The sequence below is a fragment of the Oikopleura dioica genome, chromosome 1 (genome assembly GCF_907165135.1).
Source record: "Oikopleura dioica chromosome 1, OKI2018_I68_1.0, whole genome shotgun sequence".
NCBI classification, from domain to species: Eukaryota; Metazoa; Chordata; class Appendicularia; order Copelata; family Oikopleuridae; genus Oikopleura; species Oikopleura dioica.
Window position 1 is genome coordinate 8,974,016 of NC_137291.1, and position 17,170 is coordinate 8,991,185.

At 43.1% G+C, this 17,170-nt stretch overlaps 9 protein-coding genes across 10 annotated transcripts; 1 reads left to right on the top strand and 8 right to left on the bottom strand.

Annotated features, from left to right (window-relative positions):
* Positions 1-336: 336 nt before the first annotated feature.
* Positions 337-3,204, bottom strand: LOC145707092 (intraflagellar transport protein 80 homolog). Of its 2 annotated transcripts, XM_081784585.1 has the most exons (10): positions 2,942-3,204; positions 2,836-2,865; positions 2,010-2,743; positions 1,764-1,968; positions 1,535-1,720; positions 1,198-1,492; positions 996-1,156; positions 839-949; positions 693-794; positions 337-652 (listed from the first exon to the last, which is right to left on the bottom strand). In XM_081784585.1, exons 3-10 carry the CDS (start codon positions 2,486-2,488, stop codon positions 449-451), a joined length of 1,743 nt encoding a protein of 580 aa, XP_081640711.1. In that variant the 5' UTR covers positions 2,489-2,743; positions 2,836-2,865; positions 2,942-3,204; the 3' UTR covers positions 337-448. The 2 variants fall into 2 exon arrangements, with proteins under 2 accessions (XP_081640711.1, XP_081640704.1); XM_081784578.1 differs by lacking the exon at positions 2,836-2,865.
* A 115-nt stretch (positions 3,205-3,319) lies between these two features.
* LOC145710885 (uncharacterized) lies at positions 3,320-4,609 on the top strand. Its single transcript, XM_081788591.1, has 5 exons — positions 3,320-3,608; positions 3,679-3,749; positions 3,793-3,979; positions 4,066-4,395; positions 4,442-4,609. Exons 1-5 carry the CDS (start codon positions 3,399-3,401, stop codon positions 4,580-4,582), a joined length of 939 nt encoding a protein of 312 aa, XP_081644717.1. The 5' UTR covers positions 3,320-3,398; the 3' UTR covers positions 4,583-4,609.
* Positions 4,610-4,644: 35 nt separating this feature from the next.
* LOC145696255 (uncharacterized) lies at positions 4,645-5,790 on the bottom strand. Its single transcript, XM_081773258.1, has 4 exons — positions 5,310-5,790; positions 5,189-5,266; positions 4,887-5,143; positions 4,645-4,840 (listed from the first exon to the last, which is right to left on the bottom strand). Exons 1-3 carry the CDS (start codon positions 5,775-5,777, stop codon positions 5,057-5,059), a joined length of 633 nt encoding a protein of 210 aa, XP_081629384.1. The 5' UTR covers positions 5,778-5,790; the 3' UTR covers positions 4,645-4,840; positions 4,887-5,056.
* Positions 5,791-5,821: 31 nt separating this feature from the next.
* On the bottom strand, positions 5,822-8,935 carry LOC145696265 (solute carrier family 12 member 9-like). Its single transcript, XM_081773270.1, is given in 8 exon segments — positions 5,822-5,988; positions 6,032-6,691; positions 6,694-7,599; positions 7,806-7,901; positions 8,006-8,041; positions 8,104-8,451; positions 8,497-8,658; positions 8,705-8,935. Coding segments are annotated over 8 exon segments (2,490 nt in total). The 5' UTR covers positions 8,919-8,935; the 3' UTR covers positions 5,822-5,920.
* An 894-nt stretch (positions 8,936-9,829) lies between these two features.
* Positions 9,830-10,419, bottom strand: LOC145708654 (coiled-coil domain-containing protein 12-like). The gene is made up of 3 exons (XM_081786356.1): positions 10,343-10,419; positions 10,138-10,297; positions 9,830-10,094 (listed from the first exon to the last, which is right to left on the bottom strand). Exons 1-3 carry the CDS (start codon positions 10,415-10,417, stop codon positions 9,880-9,882), a joined length of 450 nt encoding a protein of 149 aa, XP_081642482.1. The 5' UTR covers positions 10,418-10,419; the 3' UTR covers positions 9,830-9,879.
* A 974-nt stretch (positions 10,420-11,393) lies between these two features.
* LOC145695553 (E3 ubiquitin-protein ligase AMFR-like) lies at positions 11,394-13,484 on the bottom strand. Its single transcript, XM_081772542.1, has 9 exons — positions 13,110-13,484; positions 12,950-13,065; positions 12,801-12,906; positions 12,601-12,755; positions 12,443-12,555; positions 12,251-12,401; positions 11,920-12,205; positions 11,813-11,881; positions 11,394-11,764 (listed from the first exon to the last, which is right to left on the bottom strand). The coding sequence occupies exons 1-9, from the start codon at positions 13,467-13,469 to the stop codon at positions 11,654-11,656; spliced, it is 1,467 nt and encodes a 488-aa protein (XP_081628668.1). The 5' UTR covers positions 13,470-13,484; the 3' UTR covers positions 11,394-11,653.
* Positions 13,485-13,895: 411 nt separating this feature from the next.
* LOC145695561 (small nuclear ribonucleoprotein Sm D1-like) lies at positions 13,896-14,621 on the bottom strand. Its single transcript, XM_081772550.1, has 3 exons — positions 14,492-14,621; positions 14,216-14,401; positions 13,896-14,172 (listed from the first exon to the last, which is right to left on the bottom strand). Exons 1-3 carry the CDS (start codon positions 14,561-14,563, stop codon positions 14,047-14,049), a joined length of 384 nt encoding a protein of 127 aa, XP_081628676.1. The 5' UTR covers positions 14,564-14,621; the 3' UTR covers positions 13,896-14,046.
* A 110-nt stretch (positions 14,622-14,731) lies between these two features.
* On the bottom strand, positions 14,732-16,282 carry LOC145695557 (2-oxoisovalerate dehydrogenase subunit beta, mitochondrial-like). The gene is made up of 7 exons (XM_081772545.1): positions 16,105-16,282; positions 15,983-16,059; positions 15,878-15,937; positions 15,718-15,813; positions 15,481-15,669; positions 15,242-15,433; positions 14,732-15,201 (listed from the first exon to the last, which is right to left on the bottom strand). Exons 1-7 carry the CDS (start codon positions 16,271-16,273, stop codon positions 14,881-14,883), a joined length of 1,104 nt encoding a protein of 367 aa, XP_081628671.1. The 5' UTR covers positions 16,274-16,282; the 3' UTR covers positions 14,732-14,880.
* Positions 16,283-16,297: 15 nt separating this feature from the next.
* On the bottom strand, positions 16,298-17,169 carry LOC145695559 (uncharacterized). Its single transcript, XM_081772547.1, has 5 exons — positions 17,043-17,169; positions 16,900-17,000; positions 16,720-16,849; positions 16,593-16,677; positions 16,298-16,547 (listed from the first exon to the last, which is right to left on the bottom strand). The coding sequence occupies exons 1-5, from the start codon at positions 17,130-17,132 to the stop codon at positions 16,429-16,431; spliced, it is 525 nt and encodes a 174-aa protein (XP_081628673.1). The 5' UTR covers positions 17,133-17,169; the 3' UTR covers positions 16,298-16,428.
* Position 17,170: the final 1 nt, after the last annotated feature.

Sequence of the window (17,170 nt, forward strand, 5' to 3'; positions counted from 1 at the left end):
GCAATCATTTTATATGGAACATACGACTCAAGAAGCCATCTTGTGAGCAACGGTTGGTTCACTTTACGCTCTGGTAAAATTGCGACTTATCGACCTTATCAGATGGCAGGTGGATAAGGGCACCTAAGCGCAGAGGCCCATGAAATTGACCGGGATTTATTGTCCCTCTATAACTCTCTGTTGAAATGCCGTAGATTTTCATTGAATAGCGAATTTATTCAAACAGCTGATAAGTCCTGCTTACTTTTGTTGACCTGTTTATGTTGTCTCCTGCTATATATTTATAGAATTGCGAGATAATTTTGACGCTGTTTGTTCAAAATTATTTCCTTGTTTTGAAAAATATTTGGTAGTGTATTAAATATAAAAATAAAAACAAAGATTGATGTGAAAACATACGAAAATAAAAAATCATTGAAAACTGTACAGGAAAAATAATCTAGCAAATTCAAGCAGTCATTGGATATTTGGCCTTGATGTCTTCCCAGGAGACGTCGATCTTTTGATTCATCTCGCGGAATTTTTCAATGTCTTCTTCCTTCTCATTTGATTTCAGGTAGTGCGAACGAAAGTAAAGTACAGTGTCAATGTGACTGCCTTTTTTGATGGCCAGATCCAGTGCTTCCTTCCATGCGCATTTAGCAAATAACAGCTAAACATTGTTGAATGAATGACGATAGAAACTAACTTACCGGAAGAGTATCTGTAAGCTCACTTCTTTTGGCAAGTACGTCCATTGTCTCTGGTTCATTTCCAAGCGCTTTGAGTTCAATAACTTGAAGAGTCTTGTCACTCTGAAATAATTCATCAATTGAATGTCTATCCGAACGATACTTACAGTTTCATTAGCTCTGTTAATTTGTCTAACTCTATCCACTTTTCCAAGCGCTTTGTAGCACTCGGCCAGCACTTCAGTTTGGTTATGCTCCAAAGCAAAACCACTCAATGTCTAAGAGAAAACTTATCAATTGTCATGCCGGGCAAAGATTTAGTACCATCCATAAAGACTTATCAGCAGCAAAGCGGCAAATAGAAAGTCCTTCGCTCAGCTTTCGATCTTTAACGGCTTTGATCAAAAGTGTTGCTAGTGGATTCAAGCTGCCACGGATAACGCTTCCGTCGTGATTTCTCAAACTGACTGTACCTTCGTTAAATGCTAAAGAAAAGTGAAAAAGTTGGTACAATTCAAGTGGTTACCAAAAAGTCTTGGATTCCTTCCCAAATTAGTCGCCTCAATAGAAACAGTTGACTGCGCAACAAGTGCATTATCGACGAACGCAATGGCCGGATTGATGAGAGCCTCGACCTGCGAGCCTTTGAGAAAAGAAAGGACGGGAAGTGTCGAAGATGTCATAATCGCCGTGACATTGGACATAATCCGATGTGGGACGAGTTTTGGCGTGCCAAGCTTCATTATGTACAAGTCTTTTTGCTCGTCTACGAAGGAGAGTAGCTGCTGATCTGCTTGAAGCTCCACGTGGCGAATATTATCCTAGAAAGAATGCTAGCTCAAGATAAATATTCAATTGAATACTTTATGAGTAAGGAGTGGACTTGATTCCAGCGATTTAACCGATCCGTTGATGGCCTTTCCAGTCATGTTCTCAAATCCAATCAAGTTTCTTGCATCTCTAGGGTCCACAATGACACAAAATCGACTGTTCAACGCCACTTGTGCAAGATTCATCGCTGTCAGACTAAAGTTGAACCGGTTCTCTGACTTAAAATACCGTCGACACTTGAGTATAATTTTAGGCAGGTACCTGTATTCTGCCTTCATAAGTTAGAATGATGATCGCTGTGGTACTGACGACAGCAAAGAGCTGGTCTGTTTGCTTTATGAGATTAGGCGTATGCTCTTTGAGTTCAACAAGCTGAGGCGTATTAAGTCGACCCTTGACGAATATTTGGAGCTGTTCTGTCGTCCCGATTACGATATTTTTATATCCGGTCGATATTGAGGTTATTCTTTAATAACTTTGAAAGAACTTAACAGAAAACAAGCAAACCTTTCAGTTGTTTCAATCATATCTGTCGTTGCCGAGTCGATTTCCGTCACTTTGATCGCCTTCGAATTCATCTGCTCAAGCTGATGCGTGTCATCTTCAACCTTTACTCCGGCAATATCGAGCCTCAATAATTTCCCCGATCCGGTACCAGTCGCTGCGATGAGATTATCTTGGCTCCAGCAAAAACGGAAAGGCGATCCAAGATTCGTTTGTTGAACGGAAGAGATCGATTTGCCAGAAGGATCGCAGAATTTCACGATGCCAAAGGTTCCAACAAGTAGACTGTCGGCATTTGGAGAAAAGGAGATTGAAGTGATTGGGAATTGATGATCTGCTGATTGAAACAATAGACGTCCAAATAGATCCCAGATTTTATATTTTCCATCTTCACCTCCCGAAGCAATTGTATCGCCTGATCCCCACGTGACGCAGCTCACAACGGGTTCATGAGCGGTCCAGACTTCCCCAGTTTGTTTCATATTTCCAGTCAGCGTTTTGATCTCTATCTTACTCTGGCAAGCGTAAACGACTTTAGAACCATCAGGGGACCAGTCAAGCGCGTAAACAGCGTGACCGAGGTTGGTCAAGGTTGAACGTAGTAGACCTGATTTGGACCACACTTTGACGACGCCATCTTCGCCACAGGAAGCGAGCTCAGAGCCGCTGGGAGATGCAACAACTTGGATTGCGGCGCCTTCGTGTGCTGGCCATTTTTCTCAAGTTTGAGGTGATAACTAAAATTATAAGTGTAAGTTCTGTTTTGAGAAACAACAGATAAATGATTGCATGCAATTGGTAAGTGGATGATAAATGGCAACCTTTGTACCTAACGTCGATTTTATCATGTGATTCGTCCCTTTTAGAAAAAGATATGTTATTTGTTATGAATCAAGTTGATAATCAACAATAAAATATTGAATGTTGTTCCTTACTTATTATAATTAATCATCGTTATACTCCCATCGGAGCAAGCGACGCAGACTTGACAGCCTTTTCTATTCAAACTTGGCATTATCGTCAAATCGACAGGATATGCATCTGGTCCAAGATCGAATTCAGCGACATTTTCTTTTTTATTTATTGTTATTACTGTCAACTTGTGGTTATCTGACGCGCTAAAGATGACTTCGCCAGGGCCAAAGCCGAGAGCGGAGCATATACTGTCGTGGATTTTGTATTCATGCGATGTGATCATTCTAAAACATGGAATTACAGTCAAAATACATCCGGACATTCCAGGGTACTACGAACTAGACAACTTTGGCCTTGAGTTCCAAGAGTCTCCGCCCAATAAGGTAAAAGCATGTACAAGAACGTCACTGCCCGCGGCGATTCTAGAGGTACCCAACTAGTAGCAACGCAAGCTCTCAGCAGGGTATCGGGTTGAAAATGAAGTTTCAAATTTTAATCCACATTTATATAAACATACAAATAACACTCGGAGGCCTTATTAAGTCGGGCCCGAAGACGGTAGAGATTAAAAGTGAGAAGACGGGAGAGGTGATAAAAGTACCGAAGAAGGAGGGTATTCAGCCGCCGACACTACTATCTTGTGATAACTCTGGAAAAGCAACTGGAGTAGCTACCTCTGAGATTCAGGTTTATATTTCTTTTAATTAAAAATCTGTCTAAATATTTATCGTTTCAGACATTTTTACGGAGTTTTTAGTATATCGGTACTTTTAACTGGCCAAAGCCGCTCAACAATCCCTTCCGCTGCAACTACAAGCTAGATATAAGGTACCCAATTTATTTTTCCTCAGAAGATCTAATTTTCTTTTAGCGCACATGAACCAGGCTCATTCCTCAAACTCTCCTTCATCGATTTCAAGACAGACTGTTCAGAACGCAGCCGCATGAAAGTCTTTGAATCAGGAGTAGAGCGGATATTCCGAATCTGCGGGAAAATGCCAATTGAAGATTATGTCGCGAAAACTGGCAGTGCTGAGATTCATTTGGACATTGGCCAGGTAAATAATCACAGCTCTAGAGATTCTACTGATTATTTTGGACTCCCTTTTCATATGCAAATTTAGCGATAAACATTTATTTTTAGGACGCACAAGTTCTCATAAGTTTCCAGCTTATCCCAGGTCTTCCGCCTAAGCCGATCCCGGTTGCTTTACAGACAACACGAGAACCACCAGCTCTAATCAAGAACTTGCTTCAAAATTATTATGCCCCAACTCAATCTACCGTTCCCGAGCCAAGAACAAAATACCACCCAGCTCCTCCTGTAATCATAAAATCAGTGCGCGATGAGAGTTATCAGCCTGACACTACCATCGTCGGAAAAAGAAAACTCTTGCTCACAATGATTTTTTGTGCCCTTGGAGTTATCTCCCTCTGCGGGGCAATTTATCTCGTGAGAAAGTATACCATGGAGGTACTGAAAATGAATGTCCCGAAATTTGTTTTCAACTAATTTTAAGGCCGAGGCAGAGGATAACTCCACCGCAAATTTACAAGAGCTTCATCAAAACATGGCATACCAAGCTGAAATGCGTCGCCTAGAAGATACGAGGTTAAAATACGAGGGTCAAGTTTCGACGAAACTCCAGGCGCGTTACTAATATTGCGCGTTTTCATATAAATATCGCTGTAAATAAACGAAAGAGAAAAATCAAATAGAAGATGTTACTAGGGAATTATTTATTCGAATAAATATGGTATCAGTAAGACACACAGGAGCAGGAGAGAGTGACAAGAGCTTACTTCCAGGACATGGAGATCATTCTCAAAGTCATAGCGCCACAGATCCAGATACCGTTCTGGAGGTACTGAACAGAGGTTCGACCCCACTGCTGGGTTCCGAAGCCGTTTCGGCCATGCTAAAATGTTAATTATAAAATTACTGATTCTTTGTGTTTATCTTACGGGTGGGCCGAGGTACATCATGTTGATAGTCAGCGCAGTGCCGATAGTCTTGAGAGAGAAAACCATTCCGAGTATCTAAAAAGCCACTCTTGAAATAGAGAAATGGACAAAATAACATGATATTGTGCTGGAGGCAGTTAGTGAGGATACGGAATTTGTGAGAAAATAAATTAAAGACATCCGGTCTTGGAATCAAAACAGCCATCGAGGAACGCGTATTCTTCTTCAGTTTGAAAGACAAATTTGACGTCATCTTTCTAAAACATAATCCTAGCCAACATATTTCAATGTTGAGGTTCTACCTTGACAGTTTTTCGCCGCCCAGTTTCCGCTATTTGATAGGATCGACGTGCAAGATTTTCAATGAACTGTTCTCCGGCCTAAAAACGCATTAAAAACTGCCATAAACGGTCAAAATGTTACCAGAATAAGAGCAATAGCAGCATCAGCACTTTGACCTTTCCACTCAGGATCGAAGTTTTTGAGCATCGTTTTAATTCGCGAAAGTGGTAGCCGAGTAAGTCCCTGTCTAGCTGCTCGTTTCGCTGGAGGCTCGCCTGTATCTTCGGCGTCATCCTTTTCGACTTCCTCTGGCGTGTTTTGCTCGTCTTCATCGTCTTCTTCGTCTTTTTCTGGATTCGCTTGCTCGCTTGACTTTACGCGCATAAGCTCAAGAGCCGATGTTGCTCCATTTGTTGGCGAAAATAAGTCTCTTCCGTCTGTTTGCTCCTCTGTACCTTCATCTTCCTGTTGATGGTCTTTTCCAGCCCCAGGAGCACCCCAGATATCTGCAAGAACTGCTGCTTCACCTTCGTCTGGTGGAGTATCATTTTCCTCGATCTCTTCATTGTCAGGAATTGGGTCATAATCTGAGTTGTCCGACTCACTCATATTCAACGTTTATCTTTAAAAAATATTTGAAGAGAGGGTATCATTTTAGTTTATTTCGAATAATCAGAAGAAAAGCGACAGAAATGGAAAGATTCGTAAGTGAAGAGGAACTGCATGAACATTTATCATATATGAATTTTTATCTATACAGAAATAACATTTTTGAGACCCCAAGTCATCACAACTGGTCCAAGATCAGCCAAGTAAGACGCTATAAGTTAAATTAATAAGTGACACATAAAATTCTATCTTACCAGAGCCTTTTTCAGGCGATATGAAGCCCATACATGTATCGACAGTATTCGGCAATTGAAGGAAAGTAACTCCAGTTTGACCCGACTTTTTTGACAGTATGAGCGAGTTTACCCAAGAAACATAATCGTCATCCATCAACTCGAGCTGATTATATTCAACAGTGACTAGTACTAAGACTGCATTTATTCGCAGTTCCATGAAATAAGTCTTGAAAGATTTCTGGGCAGCTGTGACATCGGTTCCAGGAGCAACAGGGATGAAGATCCTTAGTTTAGCCGTGGGCTTCCAAGAGTGAGAGCGTGAAAGCAGGCAGCCAAGTTGCAGCAAAAACTGAGCATTGGCATCGGCTTTGATGCTGTCTACTGTGCCGATCATAAATCCAGGGCTCGTTAAAGATGTTGGCCAGATATCGATAAAGTTGTCATTCTTGCCTTCAAGAAGATTGCGATTAAATGAAGTCACATTTTTCATAAGCACAACATTTCTGTCAAGACGAATCGCATCTGTGATTATATCCTTCGTGCTTTCAGTTGGAGAGTCAATGTTCATAACTAGCGTGTTTGCCTTCATCCCGCCCAGGCCGGATAGTCGCAGAAGCTGTTCGGCACCCAGTCGTAGGTCTGGGCAAGTTGTATGCTCGACAAACGCCTTGACTTGATTCTTTTGACGAAATCGTACCAGGCGTTGAGCTTCCTCTTCGAGCTTTCCATGTCCTCCTCGTCTATACTTCCGAGATTCACGTGACCTAGCACAAGGAGACCTGATTTCTTCAAGTCATTCACAAAGAGAAGGCCTTCGACTGAAGCGGTTATGTCTCTGACGAGATAGAGTATGCCAGGGCGCCAGGAGTCAATTGATGAATCTTGGACATTCATTTTCAGCGCGTATTTACGAACTTGATGAAAAATAAGAGCCTGGGATATCGAGCCCCAAGCGACTTGAGGAGCGGTGTAATGGCTAATTGCACTCAAAATGATCATGATAGCCATCGCTGCCAACGCCCAGATGTAGTTGACGAGGAACATAACGGCCATAGTCGAAATAACGCCGAGGAGAGCGGTATGCCAGGAAAAGTACTTGAATGTTGGGCGAAAGTTGGGTGCTGAAGCCCAGTCCAATCCGAGGCAAGCTAAATCACAAGCAGTATACGCAAGAAGGAAGAAAATAGTAACGAGGGGAGCAATTGCGTTAAGCTTTCCGATGAGAAGGACGACTTGGATGAGGAACCATGTCATAACAACTGCTACGTATGGATTCCCTTTGCTGTTGGTCATTTTCACAAGGCGAAGAGCCGGTCCGAACATGCCATCTTTGGCCATTGCATGAAGAACGCGTGAAGCGCCGATCAGTGATGACAGGGCAGCGGAAAAGGAAGAAAAGAAAATGCCGATAAAGACGATCGGTGGCCAGAAGTTAATGGCTTGAAGAAAAGTGTAGTTATTGTTGAGCAACGCTTTCGGGCAAGTAGCGGCGATGAACATCATCAGGAGAATGTAGGTAAAACATACGATGGAGCAGGCGGCAATGGTGCCGACAGGAATCGATTTGGAGGGATTTTTCAGCTCTCCTGAAACATTTGATTAGAAAAGAGGAAGAGCGTGGGAATGACTCAGGTCGACCTTTGAACCTTCATTTTAAACCTGACATGTTAGCACCGGCCATGATACCAGTGCAGCCGTTGAATAAAATCGCAAAAACATCAATAAAACCCATTATAGAGCCGTTAGGGATCGTGTAGTCATACGTGTAGTTTGCTGTAGTAGTAATTATTACCTTGAGCTGTTCGTTCAAGAATGTGGGTGATGGCAGTGAGGCAGGTATGCTTGTAGCAGAAAAGAAGCGCGAAGATTTCGGAAAATGAGTAGAGACCCTTTTTCAGGAAGTTAGGGAGCAGGTTGAGAGATCGGAAGTCCACATCTCAGAACAAGAAAGATCAGTAAATTTTCTGATCAAAAAGGCTGCTCTAACTCTTTCCTTGTCATGATGTTTATAATCAATTGTGTAATTTGCTATAAAAATTGGATGATAAATCAAGATATGGAAGATGTTTCAAAGAAATCGAAGAACTTACAGTACAAGTTAGCATGGAACGTTTGCGAGCTGAAGCCAGTATAAAGCTCCGTTCTATTTGGCCAGTCAGGATTGACAACAGGAACTTGCATCTCCTTTTCTACGAAGAACGAGACGATAACGCAAATGATTGCGCTTCCAACGACGATGAAGATGCCAAATACGGCTTTTGCATAAATGTCGGCTCCCACAAGGCAAATGACAGCAACAAGAAAGAGCAAGGCAGTTCCGTAGCCATATTCGATCCATTGGCTAGTTGGAATTCCAGTACTGTTGATGCTTGGAAGGAGTTGGCCACCCGGGCCGAAATCGTCAATGATCGTTTCGCACATACCGAAAATGTACATGGCTGAATAAAAATAAGGAGAAGTGGAACACTCAGTAAGAAACCTACCAACAGCGGCAGCATTAGCCAGATAAAACATCAGACCAATTGATGCGCCCATTTCCGGTCCAAGAGCTCTACTGATCATAAAATAAGCGCCTCCTGCTTCTACAGCTCCATTTGTTGAAATGGCACAAACAGACGTCACCGTCAACGCAATGATTATAAATGCTACAAACAGTAGACTGGAAAACTTGATTTTCTATTAAAAAAATACCAATTACGAGCATAATCAATGCTTGAATGAGTCCTGCTTGGCCAATAATGAAGCCCATTCGCAGAAAGAGCACGACGGAAAACATGGACAAGCAGCATGGCACGATGACGCCGAAGAAGGTGTTTAGTGTTCTCTGCGTTGAAGGAGCCTCTCCGAGGGCTCCGTTTCCATTTACATCATGGTCGATAAGAAGCTCTGTATCCGAGTCCGACATTATCGGTCCGATCGATTTGTCTGAAAAGAAAATGCGCGCGTTATTATCTTTACTCGTTCAAATTCGCCGCGTCCGAGGAAATATTTATCTTCGCACATTTGAAAACTAAATAACGTTAGATGCAGAACCGCCTTTGACCTGTTTCCTAAAGGTGTTCACCAAGAGCGAACTTCTTGGGCGGAGAAGAAATGTGCAGAATAAAAACAGACCGATATAAATCATGAAGTTCAAAGAGTGATAACAATCAACCCTGGCTCGCGTTCGAAACGTATCGCGGCCAGCTGTATTACCGCGAACTAAAAGGAAATGGATACCAGCTGTATTCTCTAGCGCCGCCAGTTCTAGCCCCTATTTAATGATATCTAGCTCGACAATAAAACAGAAAATACTGAATCAGACAAACAAAATGGGAGGCTGCGTTTCTACAAAAAAGCATGAAATCGCCGGAACTCTCCGAAGAAGCGAAAACATCCAGCAAAAGATCACAGAAGCTACGATCGAGCTGAACATGGCGGAAAGTCAACTTCAGAAGAACTCATCCAAAGTCCTCATCCTTCACAACGAGCTGAAGGTTGCAAGAGAAGAGAGTCGAAAGCTCAAAAGTGCCGTTTTTCAAATGCGAGAGCAATATTCCAACACGACTTTGGATTTGAAAAGAAAACTGATGTTCGAGCAAGAGAACGCACGATACTACAAGGGGCAGTATCTCCTCGCGATGAGCAAGCTCGCCGATAGACAGCAGCTCAACCAGGAGCTGATGCAAAAAATAACGAAGGTTCACGATTCTATGCCCAGAAAACAACGCGCTCGTCGCGAACAACCCCACTACTCTGACCACGCATCTACAATTTCATCCGCTTCTTTTTGCTAAAATATAAAGAAAAAATAAACTGAAAAAGAAAAGTCCTCTGATCATCGTTTTTTATTGAATGGCAGTTGTATTCCTCAATTTTCTAATCTGTTAGTCAACAAAGTCCACATCGGGCCCAGCAGCAGCAACTTGAGAGGCGAGATCAGCAGACCCCTTTAGTCTCTCTCGAATGAGTTCAGCAATCGCGCGCTCTGTTTTCTTATTAAGCCTGTCGAGGCGCGGCTGGATTGCACGCTTTAGATCCCAGTCTGGTTTCTTTGGAGCAAGTTGAATCAAGTCAAGCTCGTTTGTGTCTTCGCCAGGAACTGAGAGAGATAAAGTACGGTTGGCCTAGGAAAGTTGGTATACCTGGAGCGCTTGCTTCATTTTCGAGCTCTTCAACATGCTCATCAACGTGCTCAACGTCGGCGGGCTCGATCTCGTCTCTGGATATGTTCTCGTCAAGCGGCTTGTAGTTTCGGAGCTTCAGTGCGGGTTCTTCAGTTGAGTTTTCATTGCCGCCTTTTCTCTGATTTGAATCGTGTTAGAGAAAAAATATGCCCGGAAAACTTACCTTGGCTCTCATCGCCATCAGCTTTTCTCTGCGGCTTTTTGCGGCATCTTGAAGTTCTCCGATATCGGCAGGCATTCTATAATTATAAAAGTTCAGAAAGCATCCCAAAGAAACTATTTCGACTTCATATAAATCTGCTTCAGACCCATACAGCTTTCATAACTGTGCGCATTCAGTGTCCATTTGAATTTTTGAAAGGAAAAGGCAGTGTCGTTTTTACACCTTACGACCATACGTTTGTTATTCTTGCTTTTGTTCCATACATAGGGTTCTTTCGGTATCGCAGACTCCTCTCTTAGACCTAAACTGGCTTAAAACCATGATCAATTAACAATGCTACCTATTGGATGAAGTTCTTTCCCGCAAAATTTCATCTTACAAGGAAAATGGTACGCCCGAGATTGCCGCAAAATCTCAGATGCAGTTTGATCTTTTGGGCTGATCATAAGATCTGCCGGGGTCATTTTCCTAGTCATGGAAGGCTTTCCTTCTTGATCATTCAATTCCAATTTGGGCAACTCATCAAGAATGCTAGTAAGAAGCTCGGCGCCTATTTTTCCGGCCTCCATGCCAAGCGTCAATAAATTATAGCCTTCTGTGTCTACATCCTCGGACCGGGCCAATATCTGACCAGCGTCGAATTTAGGAGCAACTGTTTGAATGCAAACTCGTGTTTTCCGCTCTTCCGACAAGATTGCTGCTGTTAAAGGAGCAGCGCCTCGATGTAGGGGCAGGTCAGAGGGATGTACGTTCCAGCAGTATTTAAAATTCTTTAAATACTCCCCAGGAATAAGCGAACCAAAAGAGGCGACGATGAGTATGTCTGCTTGATTTTGAGGACTGTATGTTTCTAACGGGATATTCAAATTATTACACACTTGCGGGAATACTTTTGTAGGGTTAAAATATCGATCAGCAGGCTATTTGTCGAGAAAAGTCGTTTTAAACCCATAACCTGCACTTCCGAAAATATACTTCTCATATGCGGGGAAGGTCTGACCGTTGACAAGTGGTGCTTTGTTCAGATTAAACATCGCGCTTTTTGAATAGGATCGAATGATCGGATAGTTTATTTGAAGACCAACACACCAGAAGAGAAGTTTTGTATGAATTATGTACAGCGTTTTCTGACTTTTTGACAATGAAGTTTTAAAGAGTTACTAATAGTAACTGACTAATTTTTCTAGTGCAATGGAGATACACAAAGGTACAAGGTAGAGAACATGTGGAACATTTTAAGGGGACAAACTTTGAATAGGAATACTTTGAACAGAAACATTAAGTGATTGAAGATATAAATATAACTGGGGATCAAGTACGACGAAGGCGTAAATCGATTAGGTTTAAGTCGGCAGCTGGTTCGTTTTCTGACTCGGAATCGGGGTCGGGCTCATCCAACTGGCCGTCGAGTATGTTATCAGTCTAAGATAACATGTATAATAAGGCTCGATAATAACATCTGAATCTTACTGTGAGATCAATAGAGCCAGTACTTCGTAGATCCTCAAGTATTGCACGTCGAGATATGTGAGGGAATATCTTAAATTAATGTTGAATTGAAATGATGGAATTTTTACTTGTTGAAGCTCAGAAGCGGATTGCTGGAGACGCGTGTTGTTCATAGGCCGCGGTTGCAAATCATAATTGACGGTGATATTCCAAGACGGAAGCCAGTTGGAGATCCTACGGAGATTGAAAGACCAGACGGGTTCTGCTGGCGCGATGGGAGCGGGCGGTTCTTCTTCGACTTCTTCTTCTTGGTTCAAGCGACAGCGACAAATTGGACACGAAGCGTCTTGCTCAAGCCACTGGCGGAGGCAGGAACTGTGGAAACAATGACCACATGTGAGCCGCCGAGCGGAGCTAAGAAAAGAGTTAAAAACCACGTGAGAACGCTAACGGAAGAACCTGAAGGTATCCCAGCAGATAAGACATTCACCCTTGGTCTGTACTTGGGGGTATTTGCATTCCATGTCGGAAATAACGCGATGATAAGTCAGGTGTTTGGTTCGTTGCTTTTGAAGCTCGTTTAGCAAGAATCGCACATGCATACAGATTACTAAAGCCATAGATTACCGAGTTTGAGCGTGTAGGTGTTACCTAAAGATGCCATGGATAGCCAAAGATTGCCGCTTAGAAGCATGTGTAAATGGTGAACAAGGTCGAGGATAAGAAATGAAGACGATAGAATAAGGTCGTTGTAGTGCAACCAACTAGTGAAAAGATCAGTTTTTGTTTAAATTCTGTAGAACAATTACCGGCCCTTGTATTCCCAAACTCCAGCGCGGCTAAGATCATACAGGTGGATTAGGTAGCGAGAAGTGACATGGGTTGCTCTGATTGTCAAAACGGCGATATCGGCAAGTAAGAAACAGAGAATGTGAAGCGTGAAAAAGTCGCGATTCCTGATAAACTAAAGAAATAGGTAAGAATGTCGTGAATGAGTCTGATAGCATACCAGAACGAAGATAAGAGAGGATGAAAATATGATTGTCCCAAGAAGGCCTAGTACTTTGCAATGAAGATTTCTAGCGGTATTTGGTGAGAAGGAAAGATGTTCAAATCTGAATAAAACTTTATCGCGGGAAGTCAAGGAAGAGGACCTACCGTAGCTTTGATATCTTCGTCATAACAACAAGCATAGCAAGAACAGAAAACCAAGCAGCCCAAAGAAGCACCTCTCCGGCTTGGTGAACGTTTATCACACCAAACACGAAAATAAACTTAAATCACTGATCAACAACTAGTGTTGATGAAGGTGGCTCACCTTATAAAAAACATAATTCCAGAACTTGTCTTTCGCAGAGTTTTTCTCAGCGTTACGAAGTTCACCGAAGACGACACGAATAACAGCCATGGAGAACAGAAGAAGCATACAAGCAGCCATGTTTATAATAATCAAGGAAACAACCCAATTTTCCTCAAGCCAGCTGTTTCTCATTTGAGCGCGTTCAAGGTCGACCTCTTCCTCGGTCAATAACTCAATCTCGGGCGAAGAAAGAAGCTCATTTTCAGGTAAAGAGGGCCAAAGATCCTTGTTGTAGGAAAGCGTGAGAGTAAGGCCGACGAAGGATGTAAGTGATAAAACTGTGTACCATTTGAGCGAAGGCAGCTTATTTAGGCTCATAAAATTAGTTTTTCTCTCTTTCTATTTTAGAATAGACTATTCTGATACCTATCTATCTTATTGAGATAGAGACGGTTTTAATGAGCCGTAACAAAAGAAAGTCGCCTAACCCATTGTTGACCAACATAATTTCGTCACAACTGTCAGCGAAGAAAAACAACTGTACAGTGTTTACGATAATAAAAGCAGACACAGGTAAGTAGGTGTGTTTATGTGTGTTGGTCTCAGGAGGTTAGCGTATGAGTTTGGCGTGAGTTTTGTTTAATCCGGTCCTTTGGCTGCTGCGGTGATTCGCGCAATCTTACTGTGACGTGACGCTGTCAAATGTCGCAGAACAGAAGCGGAAAACCAATCTGATCCCAGAAAGAGAATAGTGTACATTTCTTATCCCGATTTCATCTAAAAATGTACAGTTACTTTAGAGAGTCAAATTTCAGAGCATATTTTTGACCGTTCAGAATGCGGCGCCACGTGGTAGCCGACAAGACGGTCAACCCCATCGCGGACAACTCCGATTATGAACAAAAAATGCACAGAAATTAACGGACATAATGGACGGTAACTGTAGGCAGTGAGTTTATCGTCGATGTCGGGGGCCTCCTCGGCCTCGTGGACCACCTCGTCCGCCACGGCCTCGTCCGCCACCTCGGGAAGGCTTTCCTCGGCCTCGTCCTCGGTCTCGAGTGGATCCACCTCCTCGAGCCTAATTGAATGATATGAACAAGTGCTTCAACAAGCAAGCTTACCTTTGGTCCATCATCAATCAGGAGGGTATCGAGGGGAACAGAGTCCGGCAAGATGTAGTATCGAATGTTATTTCCTCTAATGGAAAGAGCATCAAGTTGTTGTGGCTCTCGTCCTTTGACAGTCAGGCGGACATTTTTCAAATGGGTGTTCATGCAAATGTCAACACCAGCGATGGTTCCAACGACCTGAATGCTCGAGCGTCAATAAAACAATGAAAGATCAATACGCCTTGATTATATACAGTAATAAAACAAGGGCAAGATGATGGAATTTACCTGAGTGCCGTTTTTGAGTTCAATAGTCACAGTCTCGTGGGACAGCTTCATGAGGAATCGAGCCAACTTCATCTTGGCCTTACAAAATTTGTCAAACTGAAAAGAAAAGGTTATGTAGAATTATCTCTTTGAAGGAGGTGGTCTATCAGACTTCCAAACACCAGCAGACAGAAAAGTTAAAGTAAGAGCTTTACTTTTTAAATATTATATAAAGTTTTCGTATATGAACTTTCGAGCACGACGAGTTTCAGGTAAAAAAGGCTGCTCTAGAGAGAAAGAGCACAGTGCAGAAGTTCTAGAGAGTCAGAAAGTATATTTGACAATACATATGGCAAGGTAAAACGTTTAGAGTTGCTAAACATTGTTTTTGGCTATTGATGTTAATAAAATTAAGCGTCCATGACTTCCTTGACAGCCTGGATGAGCTTCCACTTGGTTGGCATGTAGAGAGGCTCGTGGACGTGGGGGAAAGGAGTGTCAAGTCCACAGACACGCTGTGGCGGAGCTTCAAGGTCGAAGAAGCACTCGCTTGTGATGGTAGCTTGGAGTTCAGCACCGAATCCACAGGTGATTGGAGCTTCGTGAGTGATAATGCATCGACCGGTCTTACTGACAGAGTTGCAAACGGTTTCGCGATCCCATGGAAGAATTGAGACAAGATCAATCACCTCGATGGAGATACCGAGCTCTTCTTCCACGATGCTAGCGACCTGAAACTCCGTTAGTCCCTGGATGAGCAGTGATTATTACCTCTCGAACGACGTGAATTTGAGTGCCCCAAGAGAGCATGGTCATGTCAGTTCCTTCTCTGAGAACGTCTGCCTTTCCAAGAGGAATCTTGTAGTGTCCAACAGGGACTTGCTCCTCGGCAGCTCGGTAGAGGATTTTTGGTTCAAAAACAATGCATGGGTTGTCATCTTCGAAAGCAGAAAGGAGAAGACCCTAAAATAATATGATGAGCATTTCTTGCCCCGGAATGATCGAAGTACCTTAGCCTGAATTGGCGATCGAGGGACGCATACTTTGAGTCCGGGTGTATGAGCAAAGTAAGCTTCAGGAGACTGTGAGTGGTAGTGAGCACCGTGTCCGACAGCAGCGCATGGAGATCGGATAGTGAGCTTGCCACAGTCAAATTCATTTCCAGATCGGTATCGATATTTAGCAGCTTCGTTAACGATCTTCGTAATTACATTGAATAAAGAATACATTGAAAATTGTAGCAATACCTGGTCAAAAGCGGGGAAAATGTAGTCAGCAAACTGAATCTCTGCGATAGTGCAAGCTCCAGCGACGGCGGCACCAATGCCGAAGCCGGCGATTCCCTTGAAATGGATTAATTTAAAAAGTCAATCAATCGAAGGATGAAAGGAGCTGTAAATCGATTACCTGTTCGCAAAGAGGGCTGTTGAACACTCTGTCCGATCCATACTTGTCCATCAAGCCATCCTTTCAAAACGATATTAAAAAAATAGAGCGTGAGTTTAAGCTTACAGTGCAACGGAAGACGCCACCGAATTTAACATCTTCACCGAAAACGATAGTGGATTCATCCCGAGCGAGCTGGATATCTAGAGCAAGAGTTGACTCCTTGAAGAGTTGATGGAATGAATTACCGATAGCGCTTTTGATTGCGTTGCACATATTAGTCTTTTCCGTAGCTCCCAGCTCTGCTGGAGCATCGTCCGGCTGGAATTTAAAGTGCATGTGAGTTCGGACACTGGCAGTAGCATTGACTCCCCGGCTGAGCATCGCTCGTGCCGTCTTTCGGGTAACGCCAATCATTCTAGCAAAGAGACACGGTTTGAATGAACTGTAGTTGTTTATTTTTTCTCATGTTTCATGTTATTTATAGTCGAATTCGCAGAACATGGGCGGTTCAATAAATAGGGGGTTTGGTTGGGTTGATTTCGCCGTTGTTTTGCCACAGAAATGTGAATTTAGTGGCTGAGTGGGTGGAGTCGGTTGCCCTGCTTGTCGTATCGGCCGTGGAAATGCTTCTCGAGGATGTATTCGAATTCGGCGTCACCAATCTGGTGCTGGGCTCGGTATTCGGGGTCTGATTTATTCCTTTAATTTTCTGCGAAAGAATGAAAATTCGTACCGAAGACTCCAGCGCCGGGTCGAGGACCAGGGAAACTACCCTCGAATGATCGCCAGAAGAAACCAGGGTGGGGGTAGAGATCGTACTATATTGATGATTGATAAAGATTTTCATCAAGTTTTCTTACCTCGTTGTCACCGTCAACGTAGCCAGGACCAGCGGCGTTGAAGTGGTCGTTGTGGAAACCAGACTTCATGCCAGAAGAGAAGGGCATCTTGGTCTTTCGGCCGTTACCGTTTCCGAGGAGCTCGTGGAAGCTAAAGTTATGATTGAATGTATCTTCCAGAGAAGTTTTTTGTTCACTTACGCCTTGGTGTCGACCTTGGTTTCATAGGGGTTGACGGCGATTCGCTTGTCGCAGTTGAGGATGGCACCGATGACGAAGACGGTTCCGACGAAGAAGGAGGTCTAAATATTCATAAATCTTCTGGAGGTAAGTAGAAAGGTTACATCTCGCCAGAATCGGGCAGTAGTTTCGGTGAAGTAGTGACCGAATCGGACGGGGGCGGCGACAACGGGTCTTGCAAGCTTGGAAAGCATTCTAGAATACTCTTGATTGAACCCTTTTTGTTTTCTAT